The sequence below is a fragment of the Macrosteles quadrilineatus genome, unplaced genomic scaffold, assembly GCF_028750875.1.
Source record: "Macrosteles quadrilineatus isolate MER2022 unplaced genomic scaffold, UCM_ALF_1.0 Scaffold_4__1_contigs__length_99947679, whole genome shotgun sequence".
Lineage (NCBI taxonomy): Eukaryota > Metazoa > Arthropoda > Insecta > Hemiptera > Cicadellidae > Macrosteles > Macrosteles quadrilineatus.
This window is the reverse complement of record NW_026542597.1, coordinates 48,341,528-48,360,103: the sequence shown is the minus strand read 5'-3', so window position 1 is coordinate 48,360,103 and position 18,576 is coordinate 48,341,528. Positions and strand designations below refer to the sequence as shown.

At 36.9% G+C, this 18,576-nt stretch overlaps 1 protein-coding gene across 6 annotated transcripts in view; it reads right to left on the bottom strand.

The window, feature by feature from the left end:
- Positions 1 to 18,511, bottom strand: part of LOC128992460 (bromodomain-containing protein 3-like) — an 86,305-nt gene extending 67,794 nt beyond the window's left edge. For 3 of the 6 annotated variants that reach the window (XM_054416037.1, XM_054416038.1, XM_054416039.1), the window contains exons 1-2: positions 18,344 to 18,511; positions 3,251 to 3,299 (exon numbers count right to left, since the gene is read on the bottom strand). In XM_054416037.1, the coding sequence (XP_054272012.1) occupies positions 3,251 to 3,299; positions 18,344 to 18,408 (114 nt within the window). In that variant the 5' untranslated portion in view covers positions 18,409 to 18,511. Of the gene's footprint in view, positions 1 to 3,250; positions 3,300 to 5,877; positions 5,943 to 18,173 lie in introns of all 6 variants that reach the window. The other 3 variants (XM_054416040.1, XM_054416043.1, XM_054416042.1) reach the window with 3 other exon arrangements.
- Positions 18,512 to 18,576: the final 65 nt, after the last annotated feature.

The window sequence follows — 18,576 nt, the reverse complement described above, 5'->3', positions numbered from 1 at the left end:
GTTGAAATTCGCTTAGTCTGCAGGTTTGCTGCGGCGGGGGTATTATTTATTGTTTTGGATTTTTAAGGAAGGCCTTGTATGTTCTTATTATTTTCTAAAATTTAAACTTTTTAGGACAAGACATATTTTAAGAGTTTTCACATTTTAACGAATTTCCCTTATAGCCCTGGGACATTTTAAACCTATTTTTTATCTTGGCCATTTTTCAAGACAGAAATTTCAAAATTGGTATAAGTTAGTGGTAAAAATAACTTACAAAATTGTGTTCCACTATCTCAAGCCACTTCAATACGGCGTCCATTTAACCCTTTCAGTGCTAGGCCAATAATTCATATTTTGTAAGACTTTTTTGTTTGCCTTTTCATTCCATTACCCGTTGTTGAATTTTAACTGTCATGTTGTCACTATTTTATTAATTAGGCTAATTTTGAATAATAACACAATAAGAAAATATATAAGAAAGATAAATCCCGGTATTTATAGTAAACATCAAATAAAACTTAGTTTTTGTTGTAATTTTCCTGGTTTTCCTATAAATTTTTATGTTCTGATAGCATTATTTGAAACCGAAATCTTACAAAATCAAAAGACATAATATAGTTTACAATGTAATATTGAATTTAACCCTGATTTAGTTGGACGAGGTTATTGTAATATAGCAATTTTAGGGAAACTAATGTTTAGCAGCAAAGTCTCAGGAACACATTTACTACTACTAAAACTAAAAGATTGCATCTAAATAGTCCGTGACTAGCTGGTGCTGCTACCTAGTAACGCATTGAACAACCATCTGCAGCGCCATCTGTTCGCAATCGGTGGCGACAGCTTAAATACCGGGTTTTGACTCCCCAGTCTTCAAGCACAGATAGCCGAGAAGGCTAGAGCGTGTGTCACTATAATTGGTCACTATAAATAATTGGTGACCTGTGTGTTTGTAGCGATATACTACAACCACTGGGGCATAGTGAGGTGTTCATAATCCTTGGTTTAGACATACACCTCGAAATCATCGGATTGGGCGAATCTTTTAGCTAAGTGGTTGGTAGTGTATCCTATGAACATGCAGGTCACCAATGGCCGTTTTGCTATTTTTTTTAAATAACCTTCCTCTCTATATCCCTTAGGGTTTTTTTTAAAACAACGATATATCGTTTCATAGCACTAAAAGGGTAAAAATCTTAAGATGGCATATTTCATGAAAACCGTACATATTTCTCTTAATATATTGTTTTAATAATAAATAATATAGAGAATTTAAACCCAAATCAAATGAGACATTGTTTGTTAAAATCGGATGACAAACAACCGAGTTATTAGTTTTTTCCTACAGTCGCCTACCAATGTACATGTTCTCTCAGTGATTTGAGAAAGCAAAGTGGCCAATTCGCTCATCAGTGACTTTGTCTCACTCGCTCCAGCTTTGCAACGTGAAGGCACAAAATATTGAACGCGCAACATGCAGACAAGGTCGTATGTGCACGAAATACGTTGGCAGCACTGGCTGTAAATCAGCAGGTCAGCTGTTGTACTGTTGTATCATTAAATGTAATTTTAAAAGTTCACTTCTGTGTAAAAATATGTCACGTTTCTTTACCAATTTATTTGTTTTATGGTAACTGTAGGAAAAATATAATGTGCAACTCGAGTGCAAAGTGCAATTGCCTCACTCGAGAAACCATTCCTTACTCGCCTACAGCTCGTGCGTATGTATTTCTCTCGAGTGAGTCAGTCAATTGCTCCCTTTGCTCACTAGTTGCACAAATAACCATTTCCTACATTCAGCTACGCAATTTAAACCTTTCAAATTGCGTAACCAAATGTAGAAAAAAACTGATAACTTGGTTGTTTGTCATCCGATTTTAACAAACAAGGTCTCATTTGATTTGGATTTAAATTCTCTATCTTTTTGATTATACAAAATGGCTTTAGATATTGGAACAAAAATTTTAAGCCCTTTTTACCTTCTAAACTACACATTTATACTAATTTTGTAATTTCTATCTTAAAAAATGCCTAAGATATAAAATAATTTAAAAAAAATCACAAACGGACCGACAGACAGTAATCTAGGCATTTTAGACCCATACTTATATGGCATCGTACGTTGGCTTAGCCCAAGGAACATGTCCACAAAATATGTCCAGGCAATTTGGAAATGGAAACATCTATAAATATTTACATATGTGTCCATTAGCACGATCAATCAAGTAAAAATAGTCCAATTTTGATAAAAATTGGTAGAAACGTGTAAACCTACATTTTTCTTACAAGTTTGCGAACCAGCATGATCTGTTGGAGCGGGGTTTTACATAAACCTTTGCATTGTCCAATAAGCTTTATTACACTCACTCTCATTAACACCCATGGCCATTTATGCCCAAGGGGGGATTTGGCCGCACCAACACCTGATCTCCACTTCTCTCTATCTTCTTCTGCCTCCTCATTAATAATATAATACATTAAGCTATATTGTACTAAATATTATAATCATTATATCCCTAAATATTGTAATAGGCCTACATTGTACCGGTAACACATACTTTAAACCTTGACACAAAACAACAAATAGCCCATGCATTTTAATCTGTAATCCTATTCGAGTTGTCTTATACATTGTACCGGTAACACATACTTTAAACCTTGACACAAAACAACAAATAGCCCATGCAACTGTAATCCTATTTGAGTTGTCTTATATACTGTACCGGTAACACATACTTTAAACCTTGACACAAAACAACAAATAGCCCATGCAACTGTTATCCTATTTGAGTTGTCTTATATACTGTACCGGTAACACATACTTTAAACCTTGACACAAAACAACAAATAGCCCATGCATTTTAATCTGTAATCCTATTTGAGTTGTCTTATACATTGTACCGGTAACACATACTTTATACCTTGACACAAAACAACAAATAGCCCATGCATTTTAATCTGTAATCCTATTTGAGTTGTCTTATACATTGTACCGGTAACACATACTTTATACCTTGACACAAAACAACAAATAGCCCATGCATTAAATCGGTCCCGGGCCTAGGTCTTACCATGAGACCTACAGTAATAGCTACTTCCTTATAGGGAAATTAAAGGATTTTCACAAAAACCATACAATGGCCTCTAACCACAATGGCTTTTTAATTATTTATTTTTAAAAGGTTTAAGTCAAGATTGGCAAGGGGGCAACCATTTATATATTTAAAACTGGTACAAATAAAGCTTACTAACAATATTTATATCTTACTGTGTTATTAGGAGTTGTTGTCTCGACCTGCTGCATTCTGTCCACACTCCTGGAACAACATGGACTCAATTAGCATAAAAATACTGGATTTGTAAAAATAGAGAAAATAAAGGGCAGAATTCGACTAAGAAAGTAATTACTGGTACCGGTACCTATCTTGGTCTTGGTTTAGCAACTCATTTTAAAAGTATTCTACTAGGTGTCCAGCATTCCATTATAATAAAATTGAAGGACATTTCCAGGTTTTTAGGTTAAAAAAGAAATTCCATGGTAAAAACTTGCCGCTATAATAAGCAAAACTTACTTGTTTATTTACACCTACAAAAAATTTTAAAAACCTTTCTCGTGATCACATAATTTTTTCTATATATTTCTAGCATGTTTTTCTATCAAGGCAAAATTTGGATGATTTCCCCCAATTGCGGCAACATCTGTAATGATTTTTCACGATCGCAGCAAAATCCATTATAATTCCTGCGATCTTGACAAGATCCCTGATGATTTCCAGTAATCGAAGCATCATCCGTAATGATTTCTGGCAATCACAGCATAAGTGTGGTGAGTTCGGGCAATCACGACAAAATCCGTGATGATTTCCCGCGATCGCGGCAACATACGTTATTTGCGATAGTTTCCCGCCAACACGTTATTTAACTACACAAAACTTATTTATCTTTCAATTAGTTTACATTGATAAAATAAGATGATAGAATCAAAACTACAAGGTACATACATAACTTGTATGGCTAAGCTATATGTCTCCCTGAATAGCTTATATAAATTAATGCCATTAATTTGAATAATGTCAATAAGTTATATGGATACTGATAGTCAAAGTAACAGTAACAGTATCAATGTAACAGTCAACAATTCAATACCGTATATACAGGGTGATCATAAAGGGGTGTCTCAAACTTCAGGGGCTGATAATACTCATCAATTCTAAACAAAAAAAGTTCATATAAACATAGGTCGAAGAGTATTTGTTTAGCCGCTAGCCGCCATTTAGTGTTTTTTGCAAAACCATTTATATCTTGAGAACTATTCAAGCTACGGAAACCAAACTTTGCATAGGCCTATACATTTATTGAGTCTAGAATTAGGAAAAAGTTATGTAATTTTCTTTTAAATTAAAAATAATTTAAAATCTTCAAACTTAAATTACTAAAGAAGGGCTCGTTATACAAAAAAATTACAAGAACACTTTTATTTTTCCTATCAAACGATACCAAGTTCAAAAAGATTGAATAAATAATAGCTGAAATATCATGATTTTTAGTTGTAAAATGGGGTAGAACAAGGCTAAGCTAGTCTGGTTTGTACGACGGCCCTGAAGGGACATTCAGTTTCTTTTTGTCTTTCATTCTACTTCGACTTTTATCTCGAAGTACTTCGACTTTTATCTCGAAGTACTTCAACTTTTATCTCGAAGTAAAGGTGGCCCTGGTTGTGGTTGCCGTAAAACTATAACGAACTATAATAAGCACATTCGAGAATAAAGTCGAAGTACTTCGAGAATAAAGTCGAAGTACTTCGAGAATAATGTCGAAGTACTTCGAGAATAAAGTCGAAGTACTTCGAGATAAAAGTCGAAGTAGAATGAAAGACAAAAAGAAACTGAATGTCCCTTCAGGGCCGTCGTAGGTTTGCCTCATTCAATTCAATTCAATTCAAATTATCTTTATTCATCAAGTACATTAGAAATATATACATGAATAGTGTCACATTTCTTATAAGTTATAATAAATTCATTGTACAACTTAAAATCATGATATTTTAGCAATTCTGTATTCAATCTTTTTGAACAGGGTATCATTTAGGGAATTCAAAATTCAAAACTAATCAGCTGTTCAGGCCAATTTAATTGTTGAGTGGTGCAATTAGTGTTTGGTACAATGTTTTGTTGCATCACTGTCAGCGGCAATGAGAGGTTATGAACAAAAACATAACCTCTGTTAGCAATTATGAGTAGGCCTACTGGTAGTGATTTTTAGTAGGGTCGTAGGTAGAGTAGTGTCCGCAACTCGCGTAAATAGTGTAAACGACACTAATAGAAGTTTTTAGGGCACTTGCCATGACTCTTACCTTAAATTTTCTACTCGTGTCGTTAACACTATCTTTACGCAATCGTTGTGTAAACTACTATAACGTTATGCATTACATAAAACAAAGCTGCGTCAATTTTAGGTGCATTGATCGTGAGGAAGAACGCATAGAATAACCCAATTACCAAAGCGATCAAACATTTTAATAGTAGCCTACAGCACTGCTAAAGTCACGAAACGTGCTACGTCAACGATAGTCTATTGTAATACACAATCGGTTAGGGATCTCAAAAGCAATATTTTACAAATCAAACAATGCAAAAACCAAGAATATTAATACCAAGCATGCTGACTACAGATAAAATCCAAATCAATACAGGAGAAGGGAAAATGCTCAAATAGATTTTAGGATTCCAACTTTCATACAACAATTGTGACACAACTAAGAGAGTTTTGGCCCTTTTCTATATTTCTATAGATGTAAAAATCTGATAGTTCACCAACGTAACTGTTAAGGATGTGGTAAGGAAAGGTTGAAACAATTTTTATGATCTACAAAGGACTGGCAATCAATCAGCCTACCTGATGACAGATGTGTCAGAGAACGAGACAACACCATAGATGTAACAACCACTGAATCAAGCCATCTGGAACACATAAAAACCCTGATGACTTCAGCATGGGGTGGGGACCTTCATCTAGTTCTTTAGAAATGATTAAGTTTTGGGGAATTAAATATTCTCTTGACATGAACATTTTGAGATTATCCACCAAAGATCTCAGAACTCATTAGATCACTGTTTTAGAAACACTGCAGAAGAAGCACATCCTTGATAGCCTCAGTGCTGGATGAATAAAAATCCAACACTCCAAGGTAGGTGGTAATGACAAAACAAGTGCCAACAGCAACCATAACAATATCACAAACACCACTGTTCTTTGGAATGACACCATAAATACAATCTGAGTACAAGCTGATCTTAAGTGATTTGTTTTATTTATATATATTAGCCAACAATAGAAAATAGGCTACCAGTATAGAGAAAAATACCAGCAGACCCGTGTGCAAATTGTGCATTTTAATTTAGTTCAGAACCAACTTGTTTCTGAGGCAAAATGAATAATGCAATACCCCTTTACATTTTTAAGATTTAGGGACAGTTAGTTACAGTGAGTCTACTAAATCTGTATTGAAAAATTCCAGTTTTCCAGCAGAATTCTATTCAAGACAAATTCCTGAATGTATTAAGAACTACTATCGGAACCCTAAATTTAGCTTTATCATACCACTTTAACATATTTGGTAAAAGCTTTTACATGATAGGCTACTACACAGAAACAGGTACTTTTCCATCCGTATTAATAGGCTGGAAAGTTGCCCTTTACCGTGCATTAACACGGAGAAGTAACGTTGTTCTCTTACCGTGCACTGCGCACTGTAAAAACATTTTACTGTGCACTTAGTCAACTGATGAAATAAACAGCTAACTGCAACAGCCTATTTTATTTTCTGTAGTATAAAAATATTATAGATTATGTTATGTCCTAAATGAATTGTGTTATACGTTTAAAATGAACTAACTATTCTGTGTATTATGATGTAAAGTATCGTAGGCTACGTTACTCGCCTGGTAAGCTTTAACGTACTTGCACGAAAATCCCACGTGCTCGCACGGTAAAACGACACTTACCGGGCTAGTAACGTAATATACTATTAAAAGGTTTTTAACAGAAATCATCATATTATCACATAACTCATGAACTGCTGTATTTAAACAATGTACATTAGGGATAGTACGTTAAAAATTTTATTGTTTTATTTTATTCATTAACTGGGTAGGGGCTAACACTTAGGAACAAAACTTTCCAAGGAGACGAAATATTCAAACGTAGTAGGCTATTACAGGTAGATAAGGCGTCAGCAGTAATCGTCTACTGCAACTGCTGTAACATGCATCCGCATCTTGCGTTCTCAGCAACACCGATAATCGTTTCTCACAATTGCGGCAACACTCGTAAGCATATTTTGTGATTTCCCTCAAGTCTTTTTGTCTGTCTCCCTCAAGATCACGGCAACATTGGTGAGCAAATCAAAAGATCTCGGCGACATCAACTAGGCCTATTGTTTCTCGTGATCGCTGCAACATCCGTGAGGATATCTTGCGGTCTCGGCAAAACCAGTTATCGTTTTCAGCGATTGGGGAACCCATGACTGCTTTTTCCTGTTTTTAACCGATGATTCCAATGACCAGGCTTCGGATTCCTAAAAGTTTGGGTTAATTACTGGAGTTTTCCCGGATATTTTAATGTGATATCAAATTCCTGAAGGATTCCCTGTTTTCCCGGAGAGTAGACACCATGTAGTAAAGCTACTACTGTAACTGCCAAAGATTTAATTTGTTGATTGTATATCTATACAATCTACACAATCTATACAATAAGGAGTGATTATAACAGGCCATAAAATAACATGTTAACTGGGCGGCAGTTTTTTAGTAATTAAAAATTTAATGCTACGGTAGGTACATAAGTTCCATGCCGGTAGCATTTTGCCGAAACAGTCACGCATTTAGGCCTAGTCAGCGGGAGTAATTTTACCGTGAGAGACAATCACGCTTAGTAAACGAAAGAGAATTTGCCTCAAAGGCGATCGCGCGTAATCGGCGGGATTTTCGCACAAATAAGTTTTGACTCGAAAGTTTTCTGAGGAAGTCGAAAATTAAAACATTGCCTCGGAACTAAGTTGCAACAGTATTGAGTATCCAGTTAAAGATCCACAATAATTATGGTTATGATTTTGGAAATTTATATTGTAGTTTTAGGTTTTACGTAGATATTTTAAATATGTTTGTGTTCACAAATTGTTTAATGTTTATTGTTTGTAGTCTAGTTGTTGTTTGTAGTTACACTTTTGAAATTGAGCTATGAATTGGGCCCAAGATGTATGTAATGAATGTATGTAAGATTATATGGACTAACTAGCTGTAAATACAGTAAGACTTCAATTAAATTTAATAAGAAATTAGGTGCAGCACTAACAATAACTATAGTTGTAAATAGTTATGTGTTTGTACGTAAAAATGATTCTTACTGCTACCACCGGTTCTAAGGAAAAGTAGTAGTACCAAAAACCAACGTTTACATTTAAGAAAAGAACTTAGTACTTACGACCAATTCAAACACTGTCCTTCTAATCAAACTGTATTATAGGTGTTAATCCTTTGGCAAATATATAAATAAATAAATACACAGGCCACAAAACATATAACGTTAAGAACGTAAAGCTTTAAAAACTCACTATGGTTTGCTCAAAAAAACTTTCACTTGATTTGTTGCAGTACCGAAGTTATTAATTTTCCTTTGGTTTTAATTTCTTGTTTGTTTTCGAAAATCAAAGTTATTTCCCATTAATAGCATTATTTGAAAGCAACTTTTAATGTTAACATATTAATGACAGTTTGAAGAAACCACCTTTTTCCAAACAAAGGTTTCTTATTTAAAAGATTACGTAATCTCTAAACGATAATCGGTACATCTAGCAAACATTCGGAGGAAATGTAACAAAAAACACACAAATCTGGGGTTTTGGACGTTTGAAGTTTTACTTCCTAAGTAGGAAAAGTACCGATGTAGGAAAAGTCGTTGTCGAAATATAAGTAGGCCTAAGTAGAAACCAAAAGTGACACTCAGCTGTTTAATCACAATAGAAATTAAAAACTTGATTTAGAAAGTTGGACAACATTACTTGATCTTAGATAGTAAACTCTAAAATACAAACAGAAACACAAGGAGGAACTTTTTTGTTAGGTACCATTGGTAGGGACCAATGGTACCTAACAAAAAAGCTTATCATCCAGCTAAGGGTAGCTGGATGATAAGCTTTAAAATGACACCTCAATCTTCGTAAATCTGACGCCTTAATTGTAAAAAACAGTTAAGTAGGACAGCTGAAAAAGGGATGTTATACAGAGAAAACGAAAACCCTTTTTTTTACTAAGTTTATAGAAGATACAAATTTGTAGTACAACTCATAAACCCTAAAGAACTATTAAATCATACCAATAAGGTGAACAACGCAGTTACAAATCGTGAAGTGAGATGTGGTTGCCTTGGTCCAACCACCTCTCTGACAGCTAGAAGCTAGTGTTGTCAACTGAAAATACTAGTGCCGTCGAGCTCTATATGCACAAGATCATGCCGTAAAATTTTGTTTAACCTTGGCATACTGAATTTCCCATGTGTTTTTCATAAAAAAATTTTAACTTTTAATACAAATTCATCTAGTCTATCTTATTCTTATAACCGGAGGCAAAGATAGGCAAACATAGTGGGCTATTGATTACATAAATATATCAATAGGTAGGCTATATATTACCACAAGATTTCATTATACTAACAAATTGCCTAATATATTATAAAAATGTTACATTTAAGGAATTTTGTAGGCCTACCAATATGTAAAGCTCCTTTTATACTCTGCGGCACACTGGACACCACTGCGGCCATGTAAGTTGCATTGAGCTAAATGTGTGCTTTCATACTCTGCGGCTGGCTAGATGCACGATAGTGCACTTAGGAGCCGCAGAAACAAGCGGCCCCTAGGTGCCTTGCGTTATATGGGAGCTTTCATACTCTGCGGCGCTGTCCAGTGCTGCCAACTGATCAAAACACGCTCGGCCCAACTCGGTATTACCTCGCCTCTCTCATTTCACTTTCTGTTGCCGGTGTGGTTAGGCCTAGGTGGTTTTGTTTTTCCTTCCTGTGCATCAGTTAACATTGTGTGGTGTGCCGCAGAGTATAAAAGTGCTAAGGATGAGGCATTTTATTCGACAGAAAACTTTTTGAACTATGTATTTTAATAGGATTTTCTTTATCTTTTCTTTCTAGACAATGAGATGTGCTGACAATGCCGATTGTAAAACTATATCGTTAGGTCTATTTAATTACGAATAAAGTTGATGACAGGGTGTATACTATTTTATTAAAGTGAAATTCCAGGTTTTTTCCAGGTTTTTTCCTGGTTTTTCCAAGTTTTTCCAGGTTCCCGCGTATTTGTTTGGTTCCACTTAAACTATAATCAATCTAAGACTTGCCGCCTAAGTATACGATATAAACTTACATTAAATTTGTTTCAAAGTCCAGTGAGCTAGTGTTGAAAAAGTATTAATCCATATTATAGTAATAATTTTCATTATCATCATTACTTAAGTCCACGGAAACATCGTCTCTCTCGATAGCAGCAAAATCATGAATATTATCTTCATTTTTTATGAACACATTATCAACGGCGGCTAAATCCTGAATATTTCCTGCGGTCGTGTGGTCGCTTCCCACGGTGATGTAAACGTCATCACAGTCTTACGTTACCATAGAAAAATCCTGGACATCTCCCGCGGTATGTATACATTATCGCCATCTCTCGCGATCACGAAAACGTAATCATCGTCATCCACGATTGCGGCAAAATCACGAAAATCTTCCGCGGCCGTGTGGACATCATCATTGACTCCCACGGTCACGTAAACGTCATCGTCATCGACCGCGATCACGGCAAAATAACGAAAATGTTCCGAGGCCGTGTAGACACCATCATTGACTCCCACGCTCACGGGAACGTCATCATTGTCGTGCGCGATCTCGGCAAAATCATGAATGTTTCCCGCGGCAGTGTAAACATCATCGTTGATCCTGCGGTCACGTAAACGTCATCATCGTTGTCCGTGATCGCGGCTAAATCATGAACATCTGCTGCCGTGTAGACAAAATCATCGTCGTCTTTCGCGGTCACGGCAAATCACGAATATCTTCCGCGGCCGTGTGGGCATCATCATAGCCTCCCGCAGTCACGGAAACGTCATCGTCCGCGATCTCGGTGAAGTCATGAATATTTCCCGCAGCCGTGTCTACACCATCGTCGTCTCCCACGGTCACGGAAACGTCATCGTCGTTTCCCGCGGTCACGGAAACGTCATCATCGTCGGCCGCAATCACGGCAAAATCATGAGCATATCACGCGGCCTCTTAGAAATCATCATCGTCGTCTTTCGCGGTCACGGCAAATCACGAAAATCTTCCGCGGCTGTGTAGACATCATCATTACCTCTCGCAGATATGAAAACGTCATCGCCGTCGTCCGCGATCTCGGCAAAATCATAAACATCTGCGGGCGTGTAGACATAATCATCGTCGTCTCCCGCGGTCACGGAAACGTCATCGTCGTCGTCCGCGGTCACGGAAACGTCATCGTCGTCGTCTGCGGTCACGGAAACGTCATCGTCGTCTCCCGCGGTCACGGAAACGTCATCGTCGTCGTCCGCGATCTCGGCAAAATCATGAATATTTCCCGCGGCAGTGTATACATCATCGTTGACCCCGCGGTCACGGAAATGTCATCGTCGTCTCCCGCGGTCACGGAAACGTCATCGTCGTCTCCCGCGGTCACGGAAACGTCATCGTCGTCTCCCGCGGTCACGGAAACGTCATCGTAGTCTCCCGCGGTCACGGAAACGTCATCGTCGTCTCCCGCGGTCACGGAAACGTCATCGTAGTCTCCCGCGGTCACGGAAACGTCATCGTAGTCTCCCGCGGTCACGGAAACGTCATCGTCGTCTCCCGCGGTCACGGAAACGTCATCGTCGTCTCCCGCGGTCACGGAAACGTCATCGTCGTCTCCCGCGGTCACGGAAACGTCATCGTCGTAGGTCGCAATCGCGGCAAAATCATGAGTATTTCACGCGGCCGTGTAGAAATCATCATCGTCATCTTTCGCGGTCACGGCAAATCATGAAAATCTTCCACGGCCGTGTAGACATCATCATTGAGTCCAGCGGTTAGGGAAACGTAATCGTCGAAGTACGCGATCGCGGTAAAATCATGAATATTTACCGCAGCCATGTAAACATCATCGCCGTCTCCCGCGGTCACGGAAACGTCATCGTCGTCTCCCGCGGTCACGGAAACGTCATCGTCGTCTCCCGCGGTCACGAAACGTCATCGTCGTCTCCCGAGGTCACGAAAACGTCATCGTCGTCGCCCGCAACCGCGGCAAGACGCATTTTACGACTATAATCTTCTACCGGGGCTAAAATAAAAATCCCGGATTCGGTCCAAAAATCCCGGCTTTTTCCAGGTCCCTTCAAATTCAAGGTTATTTCCCGGTTCTCCCGGTTTTCCCGGTTGGTATACACCCTGTGATGATTCTTGAATTTTTTACCAGTGGCACTGATAAACAAAGTGTGTTGATTCCGTGCAACACTACCGAAAAGTGTGGCATAGCAAAATGAGCATGCCACACAAGTAGGCCTACAATGCATGGTAACTAAATACTGGTGCCCCCCCCCCCTGCCACAGCAAACTTGCGGACTAAGTTTTACCTGAATTTTCATTAACTTGATTAGATTTTCACTTTATATGTAGGCTATCTTTAAATGTGTCAGATTTATTCCCTTTTTCCATAAATTTAAGCACAGAAAACATACTACTATAGGCTAACCCAGAATGCTAACCGCATGGTAAAAGGCGTTAATTACTTGGAGTGGGCTTTGCCTGTAAATTCGTAGGCAGCGCCGCCAGCGTTGCTATGCTGGTGCATTGGTAAGTAAGAAAGCTACTAACTTAAACATTTTTGAGAATTTTGAAAATATAGGCCTAAGCCTATTATGATTGTAATAATTCCCATTTTTATTGCTGTTTTTACAGTCTAGTTAATAATTTGCAGACCTAAATAATATAACAGAAAATAAACGTAGCCTAACATTCGATAAGTTAGTTTGCTGCAATTTACAGTTAATAACAAGTCAAAATCAGTATTTTAATACTTTTTTTAATACTTTTCTTTGAAGTAGGCTAATATTTAATCAAAAAGGTAACAATCCGGAGTTAGAAAGTGCCGCTGCCTAATTCCGAAAATGCGTCCGGAACTTAGGCTTGGTGTACATTTTGCAATCCCAATCCCGGAAGGCTTGAAAATTAATCTTACAATAGTTTTTGGGTTTTAAATAAAGACCCATAAAATTATGGTTTGAAATCTAGTGAGGATTAAACATTAAGGAGAGTGCACGCGAATAGGAATACACATGTTGCGGTGAAGCCAACTTTAGCAGAACACTAGAGGGGCACGCGGAGCCGTAGAGTGGCAAAATGCCGCCGCTATATGGGAGAGATAGGGGAAAAACATGACGTGTGCGCTGTTTCAAATTAAAATTGCCGCTAAACTAAAATACCTGTGTTATTCACTGATGGCATTCTTAAAGTAAATTAAATTTCCTATCGAATGGTGCCAGTAATTTCTATAAAATCTATTATTTATTATTTGTTATTGAAGATCAAAGTGCCTAGAAAGAATTGTCAAAGACTTTGAACATATGATTTAGGCCTGCTATAATTACATTTTTAAAAGATCTAGATACAAATTATCAATTTATTCGTGTTCTTTAAAAGAGTTTATCTCGATATAAAAAATATAAATTTAACTATATTTAAAAGTAGGTAGGCCTAGTACGGTATTTAGGAAAATAATTACAATACAATTTTTTTAAATTTCTACAGTTTATAAAACAATCTTATTAAATAGGCTAGGTTAAAATGAAAAATTTAATTTGTGAGGTAGGCCTATAATAGGCCTATAGCCTACATTTTAAATTTGCATTTTTCATTGTTTTCTCGATTTATAAATGCCATTTTTTACTAGTTTTAAGGCATTTTGGGCTAGGCAGGTGATTTTAAATAGCCAAAGTTAAGAAAAATGTCAAATAGGCCTACACGCTTTTTACACTAGTACACTTTTCACAGCCGTTACAATTAAATTAGGCTATGAACATAAAAGTAAAACAATTTCTTGGCAATAAAATTCTTGATTTTTTACTTTCTCCCCCTATAGGCCTACCATAGTAAGTTATATGGAGAAAGTATTGTTTTCGTCAAAATTTTCGAGTTTGAGTTTTGAGTGGATATAACTTATTCGTTTTGGGTCCCCCTGGACCCAAAAAAGTGGTTTTCGAAGTGATGTCTGTGTGTCTGGATGTGTACAGAGCTAGCAAAAACACCTGTGGTCCAATTTTGATGAAATTTGGTATGTAGGTTCGTATCCATAGTATCTCCAGGCGTTTTTTTCATTTTTTTGAAATTTTGATTTTTAATGGGGATTTTCCCATAAAACCCCATAAAAAAACCGGAAAAATCGGATTTTCTCAAAAATGGCCCGAACGATTTTGATAAAAGTTTAGTATGTTGTAGCCCTTTAAATTCTGAACAAAATGGAACAAATCCCATTTCTGTAAAAATTACGGTTCAAAGGTTATTGTAAATTATGTTATTTTCCCATAAAAACCCTATAAAATAACGAAAAATAGGGTATTAGAATAAAATTCGGTTTCTATTTAACATAGTACCTACTTATGTTATGATCCTTACAATTTTGAGTTTTTTCATTTTTTATAAAATTTTGATTTTTTAATGGGGATTTTCCCACAAAAACCCCATAAAATAACGTAAAAATCGGATTTTCCAAAAAAAAAACGATTTTGATAAAAAATTTAGTATGTTATAGTCCTTTAAATTCTGAACAAAATTGTACAAATCCTATTTCCGTATACATATTTACTCTCACCGCTTACACATGATAAAGGTTGTTGACAAACTTATGGGAGAAAGTATGTGTCAGAATGCTGATACCGTTTATTTATCATGTTGAGCTATATATTTGATCTGTTTGCCCAAAAAAACTTTGAGTAAAGAGAGCAAACGTTCAGTAATCATCGCGGCTTCTGACGCCAAAGTGCGTTTATCATGTTGGTACCCTAGCCTAAAACTTATTTTATTTCTCTTTAAGAAAAATTTTCATATACACTTACAGTAGGCCTACTGCTAATGATTTAAATTTTGGATAGAATTAAAAATAAAACACTAAGTAGGCTATCCCAGTACGGCGCTGGCGGCGGCGTGCGACCACGCTGGCTTCAACGAAACTACAGCGTGTCCTCTCCCTAATGTTTAATCCTCCTAATTTAAAATAACAGAAAAATATTTAAATGCCGTAGGTAGGCTACTGACTGTGTACTTAACAACTGTAAGTTAATTTACACTACCACAAATTGGCAGAGGTAGTTATTTAAGCCTAAGAAACCCAAACGTTTTTTTAAGGAAACAGAGACAAGAGATTTGAGAAATTTGCCAAAACTGTGTAGGCCTACAGCATGACCAATCGCGGCTCACTGGATCTAAGTGGCCAATGACGAAACAACAACAACCATCTACAAACCCATTTGTCTGCAGACAGAATAAAAGCCAACGAATGCATTAATCTTTGAACTTTAGTTGGTGTTGATCAGGATGAAGCATACCGGTAGGCCTACCTATACTAGGTACGGTAATTGTTTGAAACAAAACCCAGCGCGTCCGGTATTTGGTGGGTGCCTGGTTAGGTAAGTTTTAGACTAAGTAAAACCTTATTTCAAAAACATTGACAGGCCTATTCCTATGTAGGGAATCATATTTCATACAACCATTAAGTTTACATCTAGACAAATTGTGTAAAAAATTATTTTGTGGTTTTCTTGTGGGTTGCTTTTGAAATTCCTAAGTTTGCATAACTTAATCCGGCAATTTGCAAACCTTTTGCTACTACGCCTAACTTAACGCACTAGCCTACTAGAAAAAAATATTTTTTTTAATTTACCGGTAATGATCAAGTTAGGCTATATATCACTTAATACCATTTTTGTGATTAGCCTACAACTGATTCTACATTTTATCAAACAGAAAAAATATATAAATGACAAACTGTGTTTCATAAGTTAATGGTCCATCTCCCAATTATGTTCCAGACTCTTTCTGATGTTTGTAGGCCTATATAGCCTATCCGAACGTTTAACCTTTAAAAAGTTAACATAAAACACTGCTCCCAACGCATTTGCCACTCATCTATAATATCTCATCTGTAATATCTCCTCTCTTCTATTTCCACTGTACTTAGTTCTACCCGCCTCCTTGTCTTCGAAAATCAATAGCTTATGCAGCAATTATCCAACAGTCCTAAATTGAATGTGAAATCTTCATGCGGCTGTTGGAAAACACACTTAAACCCAACACCGAAGGGTGCTTGCTGTATTCGGCTATCAACGACAATAGTAAGTTATTAACTTATTTGTAGCTGCATTTCGTTCGTGACTACCAGTTAAAGTTCGTCGTTCCCCTCCTATTGGCCGTCCTGATCAACGTCAAGCCTCCATTAAATGTCGAAAGGTTTTTTGGTTATGCTTTGATCTTGTGTTGCTTTGTTTTGCTTTGAACAGTGAAACATCAATCAAAGTAATCTAATTAAAACCTTACAGCAAAAGTCTCCAATTTTATGTAGTAAGTTACAACCAGCTGTTTCAAATATTAGTGTAAATTTCAAAGTATTCATCTGTTCAAATGTAGGCTAGGCCTAAACAAATATTTTCTCCTTAAGAATAACATGGGAACATTGGAGGCCACTGGGGCAGAGCCCTGATGGAAATCCAAAGTTTTCTTGTTTGATGGCAAAACTAACTTACATGCTAAAGACCTTTCTAACGACACCTTTGGACTTGGTGATCAGTAGGCCTAAATAGCCTAGCACCACCGCTCCAAAACAATTAAGTTATGACAAAAATAAGCCTAGGCCTAGCGCAAGTTATTAAATATCCCTCCGAGTGTCCCTTGTTTTGGCCTTAATGTCTGCCTATTTTTTGCTCATTTGCAAGGATTTATTAAAACGGATCTGAGAAGCTTGAAAACAATGTTAATTAAAATATACTGTTCTATACCATTTTGTTTGGAAAATCATGGGCTTCAATATTATACATAGAACATAAGGAACATTTGTTTCAAAAAAATTTGTTAGGTAAAACACGTATATCACTACTTTTGATTTTTAACACTAAAACAATGATAAACGTAATAAAACACATCAGTCATCGATCCGAGGTTAATCAAGCTGTTTACAAATACGCACGTCAGCTGTCTGCTACAATATTTTCGGAACTAAAATGAATAGCGCTTAGAGACAGACCTCCGGAGAAAGCTCTGAATCTGTCAAATAAAACGATACCTAACTCGATCCAGTTAAATCCGATTTTGTCAGTCATATTAGAGCCTTTGCCGTAAACAGTGTTTGTGAGTCGCTGCAGCGACACAAAACACTACACAAAGTGTGTTATGTGTCGCTGCAGCGACAAATAACACTCGGAGGGATATATGCCCTATAAGTTAGATAGGTTGACCTACTGTTTAAATGGTCCAAGTTTATTTACATAGCCTAAGTTAAACCCAACTTAAATAAGTAACTTCACTTAGGCCCGTGGCAAAGAAAATTAAGTTAGGCCTAGGCCTAGGGCTAGATTTTATACTACCAAATAGGCTAACTTAAAACCTTAAAAAAAGGCACTTTTCAGTATTCTTCACTACAGCATAACCTCTATGGTTAAATTATGGACAATTTAGCATCTAAATATGGATTAGTTAAAGCAGCGTTTTTCACCCAAAATAAGAGCTAAGTTACTCACTATTTGGAGGCAAGCTATGGTCTACCTAAGCTTGTGAAAGTGATGAATCAAAGGTGATGTAATGACTTCACTGAATCCTTCAACATATCTCTGTTTGTAAACAAAGAGTCCCCAGTACGGATTTTAAGTTAATAACGCATTAACAAAAAACAACCGACTTACCACGTAAACCTAGTAATAAAACAAGGTTTTGGCGCTTAGTTAATCAACATGGCGGGTCCCCAGCTCGGGGAAGAAGCCAATAGGGTAAACTTAGTGTAATTATCATAGACCGATCGCTTTTAACTGGTAAGTGCTGGTATTAACGAGTATAGTGAAACTTTATATACGTTCTGGCAAATAATAGGAACCTACCTTACTACAGCAGAAGGATCTAATAGTTTTAAAACACAATTTACACTACGCCTCTTAGAAGCTTTCCCTTGATGTTACGGCTGTCTTCCCTGGGACTGGGGAACCCACTCACGAAAAATCCTCATTTTATTTAGCTACGAACACAAACATTTTATTTCTTAGTTTAGTACCATGCACTAAGAATTGACGATTGAAGTTCTCCGAATTTCGATGTCGGATGATTTTCAATGCCCATGATGAATTCGGATATGAAATTAACAAACCGAACTTCACAACACAGCAATGGCTACGCAGCTACTCCACCAACTGGCTGTTTGAGTTGTGAAAAATCCTTTGAAATTTGCTGCTATCTGATTGGCGGAAACTGGTCACATGACCTACAAGCTACAGGAATTCCATTGAT